Source organism: Seriola lalandi, unplaced genomic scaffold (genome assembly GCF_002814215.2).
Source record: "Seriola lalandi dorsalis isolate HSWRI2012SDOR001 ecotype SW California unplaced genomic scaffold, Sedor1 jcf7180002054901, whole genome shotgun sequence".
Classification (NCBI taxonomy): Eukaryota; Metazoa; Chordata; class Actinopteri; order Carangiformes; family Carangidae; genus Seriola; species Seriola lalandi.
In genome coordinates this window covers 5,776,412-5,799,770 of record NW_019525453.1, presented here as the reverse complement: position 1 = coordinate 5,799,770, position 23,359 = coordinate 5,776,412, and the positions used below count along the sequence as shown (strand labels likewise).

The 23,359-nt window shown below is 40.9% G+C and overlaps 1 protein-coding gene across 1 annotated transcript in view; it reads left to right on the top strand.

The window, feature by feature from the left end:
* emilin1a (elastin microfibril interfacer 1a) overlaps positions 1-22,724 on the top strand; it is a 25,651-nt gene extending 2,927 nt beyond the window's left edge. Inside the window, exons 2-12 of the mRNA XM_023430266.2 lie at positions 11,574-11,690; positions 13,591-13,775; positions 14,504-14,603; positions 14,963-15,071; positions 15,167-15,340; positions 16,756-18,033; positions 18,884-19,298; positions 19,644-19,769; positions 19,959-19,976; positions 20,076-20,210; positions 21,034-22,724. Of these exons, the coding sequence (XP_023286034.1) occupies positions 11,574-11,690; positions 13,591-13,775; positions 14,504-14,603; positions 14,963-15,071; positions 15,167-15,340; positions 16,756-18,033; positions 18,884-19,298; positions 19,644-19,769; positions 19,959-19,976; positions 20,076-20,210; positions 21,034-21,353 (2,977 nt within the window). The 3' untranslated portion in view covers positions 21,354-22,724. The remainder of the gene's footprint in view (positions 1-11,573; positions 11,691-13,590; positions 13,776-14,503; positions 14,604-14,962; positions 15,072-15,166; positions 15,341-16,755; positions 18,034-18,883; positions 19,299-19,643; positions 19,770-19,958; positions 19,977-20,075; positions 20,211-21,033) is intronic.
* The last annotated feature ends 635 nt before the right edge of the window (positions 22,725-23,359 follow it).

The window sequence follows — 23,359 nt, the reverse complement described above, 5'->3', positions numbered from 1 at the left end:
GGGGGGTGGGGGGGGTCAGGAGGACCCTGAGCTGTCTGACACATCTTCTGCCAAAATGTTACACGTCACCCGACAGTGATAGAAGGAAGAGAGAAGGAGCAGTGTGTTGATGTGTCCGTGTAGATGCAGGTGGGCTGCTGATTTGTTGCAGCTCGCGTTCAGTTTAAAGGATAAAACATTAGATCACCACTGGAGGGAAGCAAGGAGCAGATACAGAGCATGCTTCATCATCATCATCATCATCATCATCATCATCATCTCTTTGTCATCGCTGTGTATGATTCATCATACTTAGCTTCCTACTTATTAGGGTGCTCACTGCAAGGGGCCATAAAGGTAGACAAATGCACTGTCCTCTTATTCAGTCTAAAGATGTCCAGATGTTGTGTTGACATCAGTTTATATGATAGACTATAAAAAAAAAGTAACAAAAACTTAATGTTCTGGGACATTTAGTAATGCAAGTGCACTATATGACATCCTACATACATTTTTTGAATTTTACTTGTTAACTCATATGATCATAGATAATAGCGTGCTTTATTTGATTTTCCCAGTTGGGTTAGGAAAAAATTGACAGACCTCAACCCCATCCTACACCCAAAATCAGTGCCAGACTAGTCCTGACTGTATACTACATATCATGATCCTGTATGGATATCTGCTGGAACTTCAAAGTGACAGATCCACTCATAACATCTATTACTGAAATAATGTGGAAAATACAAATCTTCCTATAGATCTTCAAGCTAGTGAAAGATGTCATCAGGTGACTGTGAAGTAATGAAAAACATGGTTTATCCACACTGAGAAAGGAGAAAGATCTCTTCTATTAAAGACAATACAAGTCATGTAAAATCAAAGATGGCGCAGGACACTGACTGAAGACAGAGGAATCAGTCATGTCTCGTTGTTTCTGTCAGATATAATATCGTTTTTTTTTTTATGTTTTTTTTTTTTTCCAGCATCAAGATTTCCTGTCAGTTTATATTTTCAACATTGAGTTTACACAGTCTAAGTTCTGTAAGTTGCTCATGCAGGACTGTGATAGGTGATAAATGGTCCTTACGGCCTGTGCCCTGCCTCAATAACGCTCCTGTGTATGTAATGGGAGCAAATCCCTGCAGCCAGGTTTCAACAGACTGTGGAAAGCCTTCTCAGGAGGGTGGAGGCTGTTACTGCAGCAGATTAATGGCCATGGTTTCAGGAAGAGACGGTCACCACGCAATTATGGTGTGAGTCCACATTCTGTGCTCGGGTGTCCATATACTTTAGGCTATATAGTGTAAGTACTACACATTTAGCCTCTGGAGCTCATTGATTAGGACATGCATGTTATATTTTTTGGATAGATGCCACTGGACTTAAGGAGAGCATTGAAAAAGTCTGTGCAGAAGCTGTAAATAACCGCATTCCAGCCTTGTGTTGACGTGCACTGGTGTTTATTTCTTATTCCTGTGGATAATTGAGATATCAATCTTAAACAGCACATTTCACTCTCAGTCCTTTAGCATTAAATAACAAGGGCTTCTTTGTGCTGCTGCTATTTGGCACCAACATCACATTCATAAGGAGAAATCGATCAAAAAAGAGGCACAAACAACGAAGCTACAAGATATTCTACTCTTGATATTTCTCTCTACCTACACACAGTATAGAACCAGTGATACGTTGTTCATGCTGCTTCTGTCGTCGAAAGGAACTTGGGGAAATGTAAAAGGTCATAACAAAATAACTCATCATACATCAGCATTTCATATAGTCTAACGGTGCCAGAGTATCTAAGGACTGGGATTGAAATGAAATCCAAAAAAGTCAGTTTGGACTCAGAGAGAGAGAGTAATTGTCAGTAATTTAGCTTCTTTTAATAATTGCCCCAGAGCACGCTAATCACCCCAAGTGCCTCCAGTGCAGCAGAAGTAGGTGGTTGCACTGTGTTCTGTTGTGGTTGCTCAGCATTTTGCTTGCATGTGAAATCTAATGTTGCTAAGTTTCAAAGCCTTAAAATTCACCTTTAAACTATCAGAGGGAAAATAGTGGCATCTAACCGTTATCTGAAGAATTAGATTCCCCCACAACTGGCCGTTATGAGGTTGTGATTTATACATTTTTTTTTCCATTATTCAAACCCTCTGACGTAGAGTTATAAACTAAAAGAACTTGTTATGAAGTGCTCTTTGATCCGACCCTAATACAGTCGAACAAGAGTGAACACTGACTGTGATTGATGGGGTCTATCTGCACTTTAGGTCACTGATTCTTATCTCAGCTCTATTTTTTGGCTTCAAACATTAATACTAAACAACTGTTGGTTAGTTTTCCCTCTAGGACCACCAAGAAGTTGAAATGTGATATTTTGACTTATTTTGATTTGTGGTTTTTAACTTTGATGATCCCATCCTTGTTCATGTATCACCACGATCAGGTCATATTTTTAGTTCGTCCAATTCTTTGGTTTATGATAAAGTACCTGCTAAAGTAATGACATTCCCATCAGCCTCAGCTGTAAATGTTTATCTAACATGTTAACATTATACCTGCTAAACATCAGCATGTTAGCATTGTCATTGTGAGCATGTGGGCGTGCTAACATTAGCCTTTAGCTCAAGGTGCTCAAGTAAGTACAGGCTGCCACCAAGTCTGAATCTTAACATGCAACTGTGGAACACTTTCAGACAAGTGTGCATTTCCCACAATGCACTGTAATATAATGAAGAATCCTGGTCACTATAGTGACAGCACAGCTACCAAAACACACCAGTGTGTCGTCAGGCAGTTAGACTGTAACAGGACTGTCCTCTCCTCGACCAACCTTTGGAAAGCGTCCAGATTCGCTTCATCTATGTGATTTTCTGCTTTCTGCTAATTGGGCCAGTAAACAAATCTCCTTACATATGTTAATTAAAATGTGGGAAAAGGGATCCTTTCCAGTCACAGCCATTGTAACCTAATTACCGTAGTTCCCAGCATGCATAGCATTTGAGATGGCCTTATTTACCTCGGTTAGAAAGAAGAAGAAGTTACAGAACAGTGATACATCCCGTCTTACTACACATGAACAATTGAAACCATAAATCTTCTGTCAAAGAATAAATGGAACAACCTGACAAGACGTTCGGTCACTGAACTTACTATTTTCTGCCTTGGAGCTGCTAATAAAGTTTTACCTGGGTAAGGTAAATAGTCTGCACTATTTTGGGCAACTGCAATGGTAAGGCTTTGAGGAGGCTTATGTTTCAAACACACACACCTCCATAAATGGCTAAAATTCAAGTGGGCCACAAAAAGCCCCTTGCACACCTCTGAGCACGGACGTATCTGAACAATCATGTTGAGGTAAATGGCAGTATCATGGACATTCTCTGTATATCTTCGTGACCGCCAGGCTAAACAATCAGAGAGAAGTTTACACAGTCACGTTGTCCCTTGATGTTGGAACCAGTCCAAAAGGGAAAATTGTGTGTGTGTGTGTGTGCGTGTGCGTGCAAGTAAAACCACATTTTAAGAGAGAACAGACAGACTGGAAGAATGTGTGCGTCTGTCGTTACGTGTGTTTGTCCGTCGCCATTGCGATCAATCAAGCATGAGTGAGTGCACTCAAGTGTGTATGTTGTCGTCTGTGACGGTCTGTGTGCTTTTCGGTGTGTGTACAGCGGGATACCTTTACAAGGGCGTTGGAGGGGTGCTTGACCTCGGGGTCGCAGTTCAAACACTGAGACACTCCCCTTTCCATCCACTCATTCAGGTCGCTGTCAAAGCGTTTCCCTTGAAGCTAAATGAAAGATCTGATCACAATAGGCGTTTCAAAGTGATGTCTTTGTTTAAGTATTAAACCTCAGCTTCCTTTTTTTTCTTTCATTCCTTCTCCCTCCCACTTAGCTATTTAAGTCGCTGAATATTCCACCTTTACCCACAATTCTCCTCTGTAGGGCTCATGCAGAGGTGCTTTTGAATAAAATGAACCTGGTATGTGTGGGGTGAGATGTCAGGCTGCGAGTTCCTGCTCTCCTGTGAGGTGTCTGTCTGCTGTTTTATAAGGATGTGAAATTTATTGGGGAATAAAGAAATGCTGAGACAGGTGCAAGAGTTCCCTTCACGCTGTGTTAAGGCTCTGTAAATAAAATAATGGAAGTGTACAATGGAAGTTTCACAATAAAGATGTTTGTTTGTATGTGTCTGTCTGCAGGAGGACAAAGCGTGTGTGTGTTAAATAACATGCATGTAAGTGTGTCGGGGCCTGCTTCCTGTTCTTGTTTGTGATTCTGTAAAGGTAGTCTCACTTTTTGTTTACTTGTTTGTGTAGCGAAGGTGGAGTTACAGGTTTTGTATGTTTCATCATTTACCGTACGTTCAGTTAACGTACAGTTTTCCTGTTTCTTTCCCCTTAAAGCTGCTATAATTGATTATTTCATCTTAACAATGCACCACTTGACTATATATACTTGAATTAGTTGTTTTAGTGCCGAAACCACAGAGAATTATTGCTAGACTCTGTAGTTCATTAACAGTGGACTGAGTGAATTTGGAGATTTGTGGATACTATGATAAAGTCAAGTGAATGCATCTTTTATTACTGTAGGACTCACTGGTGAATTTTAAAGCTGCTGTAATCAATATTTTTACGTATCAGTGGACCAATGTGTAATGTGAAAGAAGACGATCATAGTCCATCTTACCTCTCTTCGGCATTTTAGCATCTCCCAGCACATTGTTTGGATCTCAACTGTACTGTACTTACTTTACAACTTTACTTTGCTTCACTTCCCCTCGTCATCCGTGTTGTTGTTTTCAGACATGGCAGGCGGCACTATCTTTGCTTTTCAGCAAAAAACAATCTCTAAAAACTCATTACACACTACCTGCTCAGCACCACATGGCAGACTGACAAAGTTAGCAGCTATGTGGAGCATTAGCAGCTAAAGAGCCAGATATTTTGCTCAGGAGCTGGTGGAGATCAAAAGATGAATGAATATTGGATTTAGTACATTTAACAGGACAACATTGCTAACAAGCTAACATTGCTCCTTGTGTGTTGGTTGTGTACATTAGCAACTGTTTGCTAGCACGTTTGTCATGTCAACTTAAAAGGTGATAATAAATGAAAATGTAGCAACAAAAGGTATAGAGGTGCACTGTGGAGTTTTTGATAGCATTGTACCTATTCTGTATTAGCTCGTTCCGGCTCTTCATGTAAGCTATACAATATTTACAATCACTTCTCAAACCCAAATAGTTTTCTTTTTGGCTGCAGCAGTCAAATCAAATATTTCCGAATCAGACATTTCCATCAAATGGAAATAGTCTCATTTTATAGACATTACTCCAGCCCCAGCTGCACTTTATTATAGTGAGGAAGCTAACTAGATGTGGATTTGCCAAACCAACCAGTTAGACCTCATCCTTGAGGTCTTTCCGCTTGTAATACTGAAAACATGGTGTTAGAAAACACATACGATATAAATTCTAACACCATGTTTTGGTTTTAGAAGAGAGAAGGCTATAAGGATGAACACTAAACCAAAATGGTTTGCCAAATCCGCCAAATCTGGTTAACTTTTCCTTCTCCGAGCGGTGCACAGCCACTCCTAAGGGACGAACGTTCCTCCAAAATTAGCTTTAAATATTTGGTATCTTAGGAAACTTTTCCTCACAAATTTTGTAAAAAGTTTGAACAATCTGTGGCTACACAGCATGACCCTGCATTGACTGTTCTGCTAGAGGCCATTGAGATTTGAAGGCTTAAACAATGTTCAAATTCAAAGAAAGCATTGTACACTTCCGTCTTTATCTACTGTTCTCTGAGAGACACTGTGCAAGTACATATTGTAGTTATAAACATTCAGTAATATGTGCAGGAACTGGACTGTTTATGTGCTGCCTTTCCCTATGTTGCTGATAATGTAAAGGAAACAGGGAGATTAGCTGATGAATATGCCATTGAAGGGAAACCAACTACACATACACACACACACACACACACACACATTTTCTCGCATGTTCTCTAAATGTTCTCCAAACATCATGTTGAGTGGCTAAGGTTATAGACTGAAACTGTAATGCTTACCTGGCACGAAGGGATGTCATGTGGTCAAGTGGAAAAATAAGCATGTATGGTGAAGTTTTTGTGTCCATGTGTGTATCTGCACGCCCCACAGCCTGTGTGAGTGTCCTTGTCTGTCTGAGTGGGACTCTTTTAAACGCATGTGTGTGTTTGTGTGTGTGTGCTTGTAATTGTATTTTACACTTATAGAAAAGATGCCAAGTCTAGTTAGGGGACTTTCATCTGAGCGATTTCTTTGCAGCCATTTGGATTAATGGGACTTTATTGGATTACTGTTTGGAATGCTTAACTTCACGCTGGTTAGAGAGAGAGAGAGAGAATAAAGAGAGAGAGAATAAAGAGAGAGAGAGAGAGAGAGAAGAAAAGGCCGTGTAAAGAAGAAAATGTGCACATAGGAACACATGTAGGATGTATATAAACAAATTCACTGCCTTTTTCTTTGTGGAGGGCAAACATCTAGGCACAAGCACACACATGCACACACACACACATACACACACACACACACACACACACACACACACACACACACACACACAATCTTTCAGTGCAACACTTAGTCATCCTCCTACTAACATAAAGGCTCCTCTTATGCATTTCATTGGAAAAGCTGGTGATGGAGCGATGGAAAATGAACTGGCAGGGAGGGCGGTATGTACAACACCAGTAAGTGTGGGTGTTTGGAAGCTGCAGAGAAGTTGTGGGAGTTGTGTGTTTTGTATATGCATGCATATGTGTGTGCGTGTGTGTGTGAATCCACATCTGTGTCTGCTCCGGATCGAGAAAAGTTAGATGGTTAGGTTTATTTATATAAGCCACAGCGCCTGGTCTCCATCAGAGGAGATAGGGTGTGAACGTTGCCAGATTTATTCTTTATCTGCTGTCGGTGGCCCTGAGCGTGAGTAAGTCAGGATAACAGATCGGCAGAACTGGTTCACTGAATCACAGTGACAAAAAAACAACACAGTGGGACTACAGGGGGAAGAGACAGGGTTGGTTTGATTTATCACTGCTGTCTGATATCAGATGTTACCGGTCTTATCTGCACTGGCTCAGCTCCTGATGGAGATGTAAGATAGATACCCCTGTTCCTCAAGAACTTTTGAGTCTAACATACACAGCGAAACAGACGACAACAAGATAACCCTGGAAATCCTTACATGGAGTAATGCAATAAGGATCACTGTGATGAGCCGCAAGACTGTGGAAACACAGGGGAGAAGCAGCTGTGTTTGGAGGCACTGACGGCGGCTGACTTCAGATGTATGTTGGCAGAGTTTTGCAGAATAGCAAAGCACAATGTGATACAGTTGGATGCATGACCCGAGGCTCAGCTGAACCCCCCCCCCCCCCAAAAGAAAATGTTGGATTCATTTCAAATCAGTTCAAACACGCAACACAATATACTGTGAATATGCAAAACACGCAAATTTTATTTCTGCATAAGGTCTGTAACTGCAATCCATACTCCTGGAATCCACTGAAAAAGCATCCATCACTCACAGCTCTCGCCTACAAGACTGCAGCACTGTCAGGATCATTAGTAACAAGATTCACTTACATTGAAAAAAATGTTTATAGTTGTTTTGGTGAAAGATTTCTTCTTGTTCTTTTAAAAAGTGACAGCAGATGGGAGAATTTTACTAATTTGAAACATATTTATTATGATTAGGTTAAGATGTGGGCTTTTAAATCCCGATGTGACATTGTATGACAGAGCAGGAAACAGTAAGACTGGAGGAAGAAGTATTCAGATTCTTCACTCCAGTAAAAGTAGCAACACTGCAGTGTAAAAATACTCAGTTACAAGGTACTGCATTCTTAAAGGTAAAAGGTCTTGTAATGTATTATTTAGTTGGTATTACTGATGCATACACATGTAAGAAGAATGTAAGAAGTTGTTGGATGATCAAATATTCTGAATGAAAAACCTGAATTGCAAAGTGACTAGTAACCTCACCTGATACACCCAAATTATTAAAAAGAAAAAAACTTATTTCACCATCTACCTCTAGTGGTATCTAGCATAATGTGACATCATTTATGCAGATGTGTCGGCTGCACATTCAGGCTGCCAATCTCCTCTTCTTCTGGATTCAGGTCTGGTGACTGGGGAGGTCACTGAGGTTCACTGACCTTACTGTCATGCTCATGAAACTAGTTTGAGACGACTGTTGCTTTGGGACATGCAGCTTTATCATGCTGGAAGTAGCCATTAGAAGATGGTAAATTGTGGTCATAAAGGGACGCACCTGGTCAGCAACAATACTCAGACAGGCTGTGGCATTCAAACCATTGATTGATGATTGACACAAGACAGGTTGGATCCATGGTTTCATACTTTTGATGCCAAATTTGGACGCCTGAGCAGAGATCCAGACCCATCAGACCTGGCCGCTTCAACTGTCCAGTGTTGGGAATCACCACCAACACAGCAGGACTGCATACACAACTATTTTCTTCCCTCTCAGCTGCACATGAGCATCAGAAAAGACTGTGACATTCACACCTGTTCCCCTGTAAACAATGGCAGGTGGGAACCAAAATTACTCCACACTAAAGGGGGTTGTAAATAAGGAACTTAAATGTATATTGCAGCACTGGATAAACAACGTGAATTGATATGGTAACCCAAATGTGTACAATAAAGTTACATATATGTACATATGTATACACAGACCAAGCACTTTATGCAATTATATATGTGTTATATTCTGTAAATCCATGTGTGTGTGAGTGTGTATATACGTGTGTGTGTCTGTGTGTGTGTGTGTGTGTGTGATCCTTGAGAAAAACCTTTACAGTAGAATGTGACAGCTAATTAATAACTTTTACTTTCCCATGTACAGGAGTTACAGGATAATCAGATCATGTGGGGTTGGGGAGGATTGTAACATGATAAAGTCTTTCTCAGTCAGACAAGCTCTGGAATGAAGGGGCGGATCATGGTCTTAGGGGGAACTGGGGAGAGGTAGACAGAGTGAGGGACATGGATAGGAGGGAGAAGGAGATAAACAGAGATGGACACAGAGGGACGCAGGTGGAGAGGGATGAAATGAAAGAAACAGCAGTGGCAAAGAAAAGTGTGCGGGAAGGATGAGGCAGATCCACACAGACAAGTGTGGCCTAAAAGAAAAAAAATGACTTCAATGTAGAGCAAGAGAGTAAGAGTGGCAGACATGAAGACCAACAGAAAAAAAGACAGAGACATGGAGAGACAGACTGACAGACATGAAGCCTGAGAGACGAAAGCTGCTGATTGACATACCAGCATGAAGGAACTCCTTGTACGCTCCAACTTTTATCCATAAACCCTTAGTTCTGTTCATATGAATGTGAGAGTGACACTAATTGGCCATAATAACCACCAGGGAAATAGTAGTGGATGGGGATTCTGGGTAATATGAAAATGATGATAGAAAGCGACTGAAGGACGTCTGTGTCTTAAATCTATCTGTAGTTGTTATCCAGAGAGATATCTACGGGTCAGGGGAGGTCAGGGGGGTGAGGACAAATTGAGAAGCATGCAGACTGAGGGGGAGTATCTGGGAATGTTGTAGTCCTACTTTGGGTTTCAATACATGTTTTTGAGAACATGTTTGTTATCTGAAGTAATTTATGACAGCCTTCACTTTAATGGGACTATTTTAGTATTAGTGTTTGAGTTATGGTTAAGAGAAGGAGTTATTTCAGCAGGGTTAGGGTTAGTGTTAGTTATACAAAGTTATTTCAACACCAAAATCAGCACCAAAGGGGACAGACAAAGTTAATGACTAGCTGGTGAACATCAAGCTGCTATGTCCGCAATAATTCCCTAAGAAGTTGGTGGCAAAAAATACTAACTAATATGGGAGTGAATATTCCACTTACTTTTGCCAATTGGTCAGAAAATGACTCTAAATGAATATTAGCAATGTCTGCTGGGTGTGTAAATAAGCAACTGTTAGTTAACAGGTTCTCTATATTAATTTAGGGCCACAAATTAGTTAAACACTTAAACCTTCTGCATTAAAGGAGGTTCAACCGTAAGTGTTGAAGGCTTACCTTTAAGTCAAATGACAAACACACAGAATTAGCTGAATAGCCGTGTTTAGATCTATATTTTGGTTTTCCAGCTACACGTACGTTGGGCTGTCAATATCAATAGAAGTGTTGATGACGATTTAATTAGCAAAAGAAATTAAGGTACAATAAGTCAGCTAACTGCCCGGCATGAGAGCCAAAATGAACAACCGAGTTTGTCGACTGAACCAGAAGGCTAGACGTGTGTGGGGTGCACAGAAACATGAATCCAGTGGGATGCTAATGTTGCTTTCTGTCTGCTGGATGTATCAGTAGGGATCAGTTTGCTAACACATTAGCCATAATAACATGATAATCCCTTAGTATGTCTTTGTTTTTTAAAGGTCTTTGTTTTTTCACTTTGTACAGAGGCTGTTTAGCTTTGTCTCTGCCTGCAGTGTTTCTGCTAACTTATGCTAAACTGACTAAACAAGTAGTGACTCCCATGTCCCAGTTGCTTTTGCTAACTTTAGTAACCTTAGTTATATGACAACTGCGCTCATGCTTCACTAGCTAACAAATTTAAATGTCAATAGCTGCTTAGCTGGCAGATTACTTGAACCGACGAAGCCCAATATGAATTTGCTTCAGCTGAACTGTAAGAAGCATTGCACAGTATGAGGACTGTGGATTTTGTTCCGTACCTTACACGCATTAAAAAGGTCTTTTTTCACAGCTTATGAATTATTACAGAGACCAGTAACTCTTTCAACGTACATATGGGTAAGTGAGTACTATATAAAGGCAGAAAATCAATGCTTTAACACACAGACTTGACATTGATATCTTTCTTTTAGAGTCATTCTTGAAAGAAAAGCAAATAAGTATTTCCAAAAGTGTTGAACTATCCCTTTATCCCAGTGGCCTGCTTTAGATACACTCTTAATTTGATTTCCTGTCAAACATCTCAAAGGGTTTGAGATTAACTTGAAATTATAAACATTTGAGAGGCAAGAAATGTTATTATCAATATCATATTAATGTGGAATAAACATATCCGTTGGTAGTTGGAGTATAAACACTACAAGGATATGTGTGTGTGTGTCTTTGTGTGGGTTGGTAGATGTGGAGTTGTGGAGGCATACAATGGGAGCCATTGTTGAATCATGCAGTTATCCTGAACTGATCTGACATTTGCACCAGCGGACAATTTCTCTTGAATGTTGTACAGAATAATAATCAGTCCAGGGTTTGAGATATTGATCTCAAATCTCACTGGAGCCACAAATTCAACAAGTGACCAGATTTCTGATTATTGTTTTTCCAAATCTTTCTTTTTTTGTCCAGAAACAATGAGCAGCAGCTGGGTGTATACTAACTGTGTATGTGTGTAAGAGGACCACAATGTTTGTGCCAAGGCCTGACTATAAACTTACGGTAAAACTGCCAGTCATTGCCAGTTATTCATTTGTCATTTCCTTTTTCCTGTTTGTGTTGTGTGATTTCATAGGAACTGGTGTGCTTATGTGGTGACACGCACGGTTAGCTGTGTGATGGAGGACGGGGTGGAGACGTACATCAAACCAGACTACCAGCGCTGCACCTGGGGCCAGTGTCCTAGAGTGGCGTGAGTATCCATTACTCTCTTCTTTAGTATCTCATATCTGCTCTGATTCACTCTCTCTGCCGCTGGAATCCAATCTGTATTCAGTCTTGCTCCTCCAACTTCCTGTCGTCAGCTCAACAGAAGTTTGTATCTTCTATCCGTGCATCATCTCTCCCCCTTTCCGTTCTGTGGATACTGATCTCACTCAGCTCTTTTCATTTTCTGTCTAACTTTCTCCCAGGAGAATTTCAGCAGTCTGGTCAGGAAAGTGTCTGTTTGTAGTTGGGCTTGTGTGAAGCCAGGACGTCATATAATTACAGCTCAGTATTTGGCTTGTTAATCTCAGTAATGAAGTACTGGTCTTAAACAAACACATTACTGTGGTTAGCTCTGGTTTGCCTGGTGCAGACCTACAAATATCCAGTATGAATATTGCAGCAAATTTACTATAGATAAGATTGATTGAATTATTTTTCCAGATGTTCGTTTTATGTTGCAAGACAACGTTCATCAAGCGCTCCTTTGAAGTTTTGACCATATTGCCTGGCCTGGCTGCTTGATCCCCATGCCTGCCAGGGACCTCAGCCTAAACCTACGCTATGCTAAGAATGAAGCCGGCAGGGGTTCCAGGCACCACAGTCTAGTATCCTACCCTGTAAAAGCAATCTCTTCTTCTTACTCTGTCTGTCTGTCTTTCTCTTTTATGACTCTCCTCCTTTCTTACTGTTTCACCAACTCTACCAAACTCCACCTCCCTCCATCTCTCCAAGCCCTGTTTTTGTTTTTCCTCTGAGAGTACGTTGGATCCCTTTTTCTCACGCTCTCAGAGCAGGGAGCTGGAAGATGAAATCTTTTCTATGGCACAGAAACAGCTCTGCAATACCTACACTGATGTTTGTGGGTTGGCATAAGGGAGAGCAACCTGCTGAACTCTCACAATCAGGGTTTTTTAACGTGCCTGTGACGCTGCCATAAATCTTTATGGTGACTTCCGGCCAATTCTGGTCTATTTATTGCGTTGTTACTGTAACAGGGGCTCTCTTCAGTGGCAGAGCCGAATGACACATTAATGATAAAACTACAGAACACTGCGCCAAATAAAACATCCATATTTCTTTTCAGAGGAGTCATCTATGAGCAAAAAATTAAGATATGCTGCTGGCTGAATGCAGCTGATGTCTGTTGGAAAATGGGACAGGAATAACATTTAAAGTTTACAAAGCACTCTTAATCTTATCCATCATCAGTAGATGATTTGTGGGTATTTCCAGACATCTAATGGCTCAGTGCACATTAATGTGAACGGACTACAGTGATTATATTCAGTACAGAGTTTAGGAACTGCTATAGGGCCTTGACCTGGTTTTCAGGATCAGACTACAAATTTTAAATCTCATAATGTCGTGATCTGCCGCAATTTAACTTTGCTCTAGTTCCAAGTTGATTGGAGTTTTAAGACACATATAAACAAGACTATAAGTCTACAGCCATGCTCGCTGCTCTATGAGACTGTACAGCAGTCCTTTGTTTTGCTAACGTCTTCACGATAACATGTATTGGACAATATTCTGATATGTCCAATATGAAATGACACTAAATTCAGGAGGATACATCAACTGAGGACCATGATTGTCTGAAATAAAATGGCAATCCATCCAATGGTTATTGAGATATTTCAGTTTGGAACTAAAGTGTTGGACCAACCAACCAACAGACTAACATTGCTATCCATAAACCCATGTCACCTGCATGGTGAAAAGATCAAATGTCAAATATAGAATACCAACTCACACCAACCAAGTTAGGTTCATGTCATTAGTGTTAAATCTCAGTGTTTAAATGTAGAAAAGCAGCATTTACTCCTGTCAAGTCAGAACTAATAAAAATCCAAGATGACATTTCACAACTATTTCACCCTCAGCTACCGGACATACAGGAGGCCAAGGTACAAGGTAGCTTACAAGATGGTGACAGAAATGGAGTGGAAGTGTTGCCATGGTTACTCAGGGGAAGACTGCTATGACGGGCCACAAGTAACCACAGAAGGAGGGCGACCTCGTGTCACGGAAACGGGGTACAACCCAGGAGGCGGGCAGAAAGGAGGTGGTAAGAAGACTGTATGAAATATAAATTGCATGTATCAAGGATCCAGATGTACTTTATTAATTTGGTGAAATATCACTCCCACATCTGTCTTGTTAGTCTTTATATCTTAAAAATGAATGAATGAATGAATTCTTTTCAGGAAGTCATATATACAGTTTCATGATGCATAACTGTAAAAGACAGGGGGAAATCTCCTTTCAAAAAAGTCTATAATTGAATCCAAGCCAGTCTGACTAAGTATTTCGCTATAAAGCAACAATCAAAATTAAAGTTTTGGAAATAAAACATACTTAGTTATTATTTATCTAGAGTTTAACAGTCAAAAACTCAGCTAATCTGCCTCATCCGCACTGTTTGGGTGTGGTTTGATCAGATGTGGTGGACAGTGCTGGCAACATAAGCAGACAAACCATCAACTCCTCAGATTTAGATTCAGATTTTGCTTAACTCTGATTGGTTCACAGAAATAAATGACCTCATCTTTTCCCAATTGAGCGACGCCCTACGAAAACAAAGGAAGTGGTCAAAGTTTGGCGTAAAACGTTGTGTTCATGTCAGGCCACATCGCTCATGTTAAGAAGCCAATTGAGAAAAAAAGGTTTTCTGGGTTTTAAACATTTGACATGTTCCATACTTTGTTGATTTTGCATGTGGCAAGTTGATTTTTTAGAATTAAACTCATTTACATTTCCCCTCTCATGTTGGCCTTTCATTTTCATTGCTTCTAGGTGACAATGAGAAGATTAGACAGCTCGAGGAGACGATCCGTGGTCTGACCAAAGACCTCCACAACATGCAGACCACCATTAATGGCATAAACCAGAAGCTGTATGTAAATGTTGTTTCTTAATACACAGTGTACAGTGTTTTATTTCATGAGGTGCACACTCAAATACACTGATACAGTATCACCCAGAATCCTAGATCATGTTCAGTGTATATCTTTTCCTGTTTATTCATGTTTATTGCAGCGGGTCAGTTTACGGAGAGAGGATGCACTTGTTTATTAACGTATACACTGAGATTTGGTAATTACTTCAGGAAGACATATATAAGTATCCTCAGGAAGATGCACCCTGTGACTTTTACCGCTCTTCACCCTAACCGCTAACCCTCACCTCCACACAACACATTCCTGAGTACATGATCAATTTTATAGAAATTATTTTTACTCTTCCTCTATATAGGCCTAGTCTGAATGGGGCAATTGTCCCTGCTGATTCAGCTCAGCCACACATGAAAGAAACCATCAACAGCATCCAGACCAAGCTGGATCACCTGTATAATAGGACGCAGGTAAGATATGTCTGTTTTTACGCCTGTCTACATATCTACAATTTAAATGTAAGACTAGACTATATTCATTTATGTGAAAATTTGTTTGTTGGTAGGTCCATGATCAGACCCTGCTCAACATCAACAACCACCTGGTGAACGGTGGGGGCAATGAACTGGACGGAGCGGCTAGAGGAGGAGGATCTGGGGAGAACCAGCTGAACACTCTGAAGGAGCAGATACTGACAGAGCTTGAGAGAAGGGTGTCTTTGTCCTGCTCTGCCTGCCAGGTGAAACTTAACAAGCAAAAACAAAAACTAACATAAAAAAAAACAACTCAAAAATGAGTTTAATTTCTGTTTGTTTTGCTGTTCAATTTTCATGCATCTACTTTATTCCCAGTGGTGCTCTGTCAGTGATTTCTGCTGCCTCAAGCAGTAAAAAATAATGGCCACATGCAGGCTGTAATATAATCAAACAGAACTCCCACATGAACCACTGCACAAACAAATAATAAAACTAAAAAACAATACTGCAAAAAAGTTAATATCATGCAGTGAAAGAAAGATTTTTTTTTTTAAAGGAAAATGGCAACAAACCCAACCACCAGCTGTCTGAAATAACTGGTTGGTTAAAACTGAACATAAAAGAAAGTATATTTTTTTTATAACTTTTGTTTTTTATTTGGCTTACGTGTATTTTCAAGTGCAATCACAGGCCCCTGGATACCTCTCCTGTCTACAACACCACCCATCCCCAGTTATTCACAGTTCCTTTGCATCTTTTCATGCCTCAGCACCAACACCACACCAGCCAACAGCCACGGTCAGAGGCATAATGTTTTTGGGTTGTCCCATTGTCAGGAACATGATATCTCAGTAATGCCTTGAAGGAACTTTCTCAAATGTGGTAGAAACGTTCACTTGGACTCAAAGATGAACTGATTAGATTTTGGTGGTCAAAGGTCAAAGGTTAAGGTCACCGTGAGCTCATGTCTGTCCCATTCGTGTGAACGTAATATATAGGAACAGACAGATGGAATTTCATTAGTTCTGGCACAAACGTTCACTTGGGGTCAAGGATGAACCTGATTAGAATTTGGTGGTCAAGAGTTTTTATTTTGTTGTTGGTTGAAAAAAATGCATCTGAACTTAAATATGTGAATCATTTAAGAAATTGAGAAAACCTGGCGTGTCAACTCTCTACTTCTTCACAAATACATACTGTAGCACAATAAACAAAGTATTATGGGAAATCAACAAAGGAAAACTTGTGATGCATTTTCTATTTTCTAAACCGCTTTACTGTATATTTGCCTTAAGTGACATCACTTGACTCAGCATCAGTTTGGGCTGAAGACTACAAGTTTGAAAATGAAAAGAGAGTAAAAAAAAAGTTATCTTACCACACCTCCTAAACCCACTGCTTGAGGATAGCGGCTTAAGACTACATTAGCCACTGCTAGCATAACGCATTGTGGATAATATAGGTGCACACTCGACACCGCTAAGGACTCAGAGGGCACTTTCAACTCTAATGGACCCCAAGATAAGGATTACTTTCAAATCAAACAAATTTGGGATGGAGTAACATTGGCAAAAAGCTTGCATGAGACCCCTGAAATCATAAAACAGAAGACATAATTGATACAAGATATACAGCTAGGAAAAACAATGACAGTTCTTGTTATCCCTATTTGTTTCAGGCTGGTGTGGAAGACCTGAGGCGTCAGCAGCAGGAGGACAGGGAGAGGATCAGGGCCCTGGAGAAGCTGTTCAGCTCCATGGACCAACACTTTAGGCAGAGCCTGGAAATCTCACGCAGTGAGACTGAACGCTCCCAGGCCTGCTGCAAAACAGTCACCGAGCTGGAGAAGAGGCTGTCTAACGTAGAGGTCCGCGTCACCTCCACTGCTAACAAGTGTGACACCATTAAAGGGCGTCTGGATAAGGAGCTTGCTGGGACCGGTGGTGGAAAGGGAAGAGTGACAGAGGACAGGTTCAATGGCAGACTGAGAGAATTAGAGAAGAGGGTGAATAACACCGTGAGGAAGACAGAGCAGAGGTGTACGAATACCGGGAACAACATGAAGGACACTGTCCAGAGAGACGTAACACAGCTGCGCAACATGGTTTTCAGTCGGCTGGATGACCACAGCTTCAAGATAGGAAAACTAGAGCTGGATGTGGCCGTTCTTGGAGATACGGTGACGGACCATAGTCGACGTTTAAGTCAGCTGGAGAACATTACAACCTTCTTGGACAGAAGACTAACATCGACCACAAAGATGTGCAATGAGACCTGTGGGCCTAATGGAAAAGGCCAAAAGACTGATGACACGGTGAAAACCTTACAGTGGAGAGTTGTGGCAAATCAAGAGGAGATCCAGAAGTTTAACACCAAGCTAAACAATCTGTCCGTGTCAGGAGACTCCCTGAGTGAGAGAGTGATCAACTTAACGGATGATGTCAAAAAGATAATCGCTGTGACAGGGGAAAATGGTGAAAACTTCAACCGGATTGTCACAGAAATTGAAATTTTGGGCCGTGACTTTGAGGACTGTTCCATTTGCAGCAGTATGAAGGAGGACTTACGCTCTTTAACCAACACCACCATCACCGGTATCAGCAGGTGCCAGACAGAGCTGACGGATCTGCGCAGAAAAGTCGACTCGGGAGAATCCATCTGCTCTCAGGTGTGCTCCAACCTTCAGGAGGAGGTAGGACGACTCAGAGAGGAAGTGGAGGAGTGCACTGGACAGTGTAAAATCAACATAAATGATCTCAAAACACGTCTGGATGGTCATACTGTCTACAATGGGAGATTAGGAGGTGATCTGAAGTCTATCCAAGGAGAGATTGCTGGTTTTATGGTCACGTTTAACTCCATAAATGAAACTCTGAAGGGGCTAGGAAGGACCGTACATACACACTGGAACATGCTGACTGATCTGACCAACAACAAGGATGATATAGTATCTGAGGTAAGATATTAAGAGGTTAAACTATCCTCATAGATTTCACAGTAGCTACAGTAAGAGTCTAATGCAGCTATGTGCAGCTACATGTTAAGATCAGCCTGCTAGCCTGCCCACACTGACAATGCTAACATGTTGATGTTTAGAGGGTATAATGTTCCTCATCTTCCTCAACATTTGGTAATTAGCACTAAACTAAAAAAAGTAGAGCTGATGATTGGAATGTCATTGGCCCAGAGTGTTGCCCAATTTTGACCTGGTAGTGGCGCTACATAAAAAGTCAAGGGATCATTAAAGTTATCACTGTTCATCCTGAGGGGAACATTAGCAATCCTTCCAATAGTTGTCAAGACATTTCACTCAAAACCAAAAATGTCAACAAGCTAATTGAGCAAGAGAAAAACTCAAAGTGTCACCAGAGTGATTAGGGCTTGTCCTCTGAGCACCATGAATGTCTGTACAAGATTTCATGGCAAAAAGATCAAACTACCATTATGATGTTAATTGGCAGATCATGTGTGCTGTCATATTAAACTGTACATGTTGAAACATAACTTTTCTTTTTGTACTGTTAAAACAACATTATGTCGATCAAACATGCCTCTTGGTTATCTTGGCAACTGCGTTTTCACATAGTGTTGTTATAGTTATGAAAATATTTGAGCACATAAAAATATTTGAGTCTTCTTGACAGACACGGCCTAGATGATATGCTTACATATATTTGTGTGTATAAGATACCATAGAAAAATAAATCATAGCAAAGATGGAAAAAAGTTTATTTATAGTAGAACTTTGTCAAAGGAAACTCGCACAAAATGCACACATTAACATTAGTGCCTACATTTTCTACAAGGTGAACAACTTGCAGAAAGATCTGACGGAGCACGCTGAGGACTCGAGGAGTCGATTTGACAGCCTGGGCAGAGAGATCCAAATAATTAGGAGCAACTATGTGACAGAGGTGGGGGAGTGCCGACGGGCCAGCGACGGTCTGGACCGAAGACTCTCCAAGCTGGAGGGAGTGTGCGGACGATTCGACTCGTTTTCAGACAGCCTGGAGAGGATCAAGGAGGGCCTGAACCGACATGTGTCTGGGCTGTGGAGTTGCGTTAATGGACTCAACGTCACGGTAACATCGCAAGGAGATCTCATCGACAATATCCAGAACGTACAGCTGGAGAACGTCCACACCAAGATACGCAGGCTGAACTCCTCAGTGCTGGACTTGGCCAGGGAGTTCCACAGTTTCTTAGAGAAGGACTTCATGGGTAAGTCGGAGAGGATGAAGGGGCATGGGATTTGACTTTTGGAGAAGAGATAGGACCCGGTTGAAGGGAGACAAGGTCAGGGTGAGGGAAAAATAGACCAACAGCAGAATCCAGTCCGTCATCCTTTGAAGCATTCACTTAAGAGCCCATGAAGTCTGCAGTCTGTCTGAAAGAGTAGCTTTAGTAAACATGAGGGTGAAAGGCACATCCTGAATCACACCGGGTTAAATGTCTTAGCGTTCTTGGCTTACTGTTCGTGTTTTTTCTCCTAAGAGACGCTATTCCTGGTAAAAAGATTTTCGTGTCTCAGTTGTGCTGTCTCACCAAACATTCTGCTACCTCCAGGTCCACCTGGTCCGCCAGGACCCCATGGAGAGAGAGGCGAGCGTGGACTGGACGGTCCTGTAGGACCCCAAGGGAGGGTGGGACCTCCAGGCAGATTGGGAGAGCAGGGACCAATGGGACCACCAGGTAAAGACAACAAACTTTGCCTCTACTTTGTTTACTTTAATAACAGTGACTGATTTAGAACTTATATCTTTGATTTTTCTGTCTGCACATCTACTGTAGATACAGTGAGATAAGAAGGAAAAATAAACAGACAGAGTGATATTGTTGGATGATTAACTCACAGTTTTTATCTTTCATCTTCCTTCTCAGGTCTCAGAGGTGAACAGGGTATGTGTTGTTCCTACTAAATAGCAGATGAAAGCACTCATTACTCTTTGATCTTTATTTCACTCTGACTCCTCCTCTCTGTTTCTTCCCCACAATCAGGTCTTGCAGGGTCTGATGCCCACGTGCCACGCCTTTCTTTCTCCGCCGCTCTGACTCGTCCAATGAGAGGCGCAGGAACCATAGTGTTTAACGAGGTCTTTGTCAATGAAAACAATACCTACAACCCCAAAACAGGTCAGTTTTAGTTCAGCTGGATTTGCTACAGGTTCTTGGGAAAGATCAATAATATCTTGTTACACCTTCAATTTTCTGAAAAATATTGTGATTTTTAAGGGTCATATCATCCACATTACAAAAAACATCATATTGTCTCACACTAGTTCTGGTTTTATCTAGCCACCAGACTTGGTTTTATTTTCCCAGGTTTTGAAATATCCATCTTTAAAATTTCTACTGGCCTCCAAAGTCAGCTGAGATTATTTTTTTTTTGATGAACTCAAAAGAAAATGTTTTTCTTATTTCTGTAAGTTGACGTGTAAATTGTTTATACTTATGTCAGTATAAGCCACATTAGTTGCCATATTTCTGTCACTATTTTTCTTGAATGTAGCTTGGTAGTTAGCTAGCAATATAGAAAGAAGGCGTCCATATTCTTAGTCCTGCCTACAAAGTTTTGATTGGTCAATTGTTTCTCTATCCATTATTGGACACAAGACCAGACACAGTATTTGTGTGGAACAACCCTGTTTCACTCATGAACGCACCAACTAAGTGTCTGAATGGTTAGATACAACCTCAGGTAAGTAAGAAAATAGGCATATTTTTCAGGAGAACTGACCCTTTAAAATAGGGTGATTTCCATTCATTGGCTTTTTAATGTGATCCAACATGCTAGAAAAAAATTGTGATATTGTTTAATTGACCTTCAAAGTTATGAAAGTTACTCATGGAAAATAAATACAAATATGACAACAAATGTGGCTCATATTCTCACTTTTTCACACACAGCAAATGCACACCATTAATATCCTCCTCGTTACCCGCCTCCATCCTCCAGGTTATTTCACAGCTCCGGTGAGGGGGAAGTACTTCTTCAGCGCCATTCTTACGGGCCACAAGAACATAAAGATCGAGGCCGTGTTGTCCAAGTCCAACACTGGAGTGGCCCGGGTGGACTCGGCTGGGTATCAGCCCGAAGGCCTGGAGAAACCAATGGCAGAGGCCAAACACATTCCCGGAGCTCTGGCTGTGTTCAACATCATCCTGCCCATGGAGGCAGGGGACACAGTCTGCATCGACCTCGTCACGGGCAAGCTGGCCTACTCCTCTGAACCTTTGACCATCTTTAGTGGGATGCTGCTGTACGAGACCATCTGATTGGATGCGGTTTCATCATGACCTGTCAGTCTGGGTAAAACTTCCTGCACGCGAGCATCTGATTTGTCTGTTGAACTCTTAAGCGACAGAGTCATCGACTGAGCAGTCAAAGAGACTGAAATAACTGGACTGGATTTATTCAGCAAGGAGAAATATACTTTATACTTTATCTTATGTGCTAAGAAGGAAATTTCAACACAGCTTTAAGGAAAATTATCTGAGCAAAGCAGTTGTGTTTTCTTCAGAAAAAGCCCCTCCAGGTTTATTTTATAATTCCATATTTCATGCTGTGCTATAAACTTGAATTCTTTACTGATTACACCAGGACAGCCTCCAGGTCTTTCTGGTGTCACTGAATGGAAAGTTGGTAAAATGATAAAGGATTAAGGATGTGGGTTTTTTGTTTTTTGTGTGTTATCCAGCAACAGCATATCAAATGTTCAGAGGTTATTACACATTCGTTTTCCCGTATTGCTCACAGTTTCATTTTGACCACAAGCAAATTTTCAGGAACATAATGCTGAGTGCCAATTGTCTTGAAAAAAAACTGCAGAGCGATGCAGGCGGAGAGGGGGGGGGGGGCAAGGGGCACAGTCCAAACCACTATTCTTTAGAGGGAAGTGCACAAATTATGTCACTAACAGTTCAGACGAGAAACCACAGGATTTTATAAATCATACGACAGCAAAACAATAAGACCATTTTAGGACATTAGCTATGCCCAGTAACGCGAGGGGAGGAGGATGGCCAGGGGGAAGAATGAGGATTTTTTTTTGTGTGTCCTAATAAGGGCCATCTAAACTTGGTGGAGGATCAAGTAGTTAAAGTTATGAAGCTGTTACTATTAGTCTGTCTTACAGTGGAATTTGTATGTAAAACTAGCAATAACAAATAATAAAGCTACACATACCGTTGTTTCTATGCTACAAATCCCACCTCTTTCATGAATATACACACACATCCTGCTTTTAGAAGTCTAATTAAAATGGCTTCAGAGAAAAATATGTGCATGATATCAAGTTTGTAGATATTCTTGAATGGATTTTTAAAGGAACATTGTACATTTTCTGCAGAGATTACACAGCAGATTGGGCCCCATGTTGCATTATATTTATGTTATTGTTGAAGTAATACATCAGCATATCAGGGTTTGCTCACAATGCATATTGTTTGACAATTTTTTCCTCAGTGTTCAGTATGGAAATGTATTTTTATATGTTTCTATGCATTGTATAACCGTGAAGGAATGTAAATATTTTTCAGCTGTTTTGCCCTTTTTTATGAATTACCACTTCACCGTTGCCAGGTACTGTATATGTTTTATATGTTTTTGCCACGTGTGCCTCAAATACAGATACCCAGTTTTACACAGCTGATGTCAACAGTCTCTCTTTTATCTGGATTTTCTTCCCTTATTAGATGAGCAGGAACGTGACAGATTTTACACACTGTTTAGCCTGTTTGGGACTGCACTTATTTAATCTGGCACTTTTTTGGCTTTCACAAATACACACAGCTGGGTTACTTTTGTTTCTGGCTCCTGCTTAAACTTCCCTCAAGCTCTTTCTTTCGGCTAAAATGGGATATTTTTAGGCGAAGACTTTGAGGAAGGAGTTGAAAAGCCATTTCACATACTGCACTGCAGTGACCCCTTGTGTTCAGTTTCATTACCCTCATTCTAGCTGATGGTTCTGCTGCTGATCCTTGAAGACTATAAGAAGTATGTAAGACTGTAAAGAGTATCACTTTTCTTCCATTATTTGCACATTCATTACTTATCAATGGGAATTAAGGGTCTCTTTCTGAGCCTCTCCGCATTCAATAGCTGCCATTCCACTGTCACTCACACAAACAAAGTCATCCTCAAGACAATGTAAGTTGATCTATGCACTGGCGGTCAAGGGCAAAGAACAGGTAATTCTACCTACACTACTTAAGGATGTAAGGATGCATAACACGACAGGACATAGATGTACCTGATGTTTATGATGGAATAATTTATATGG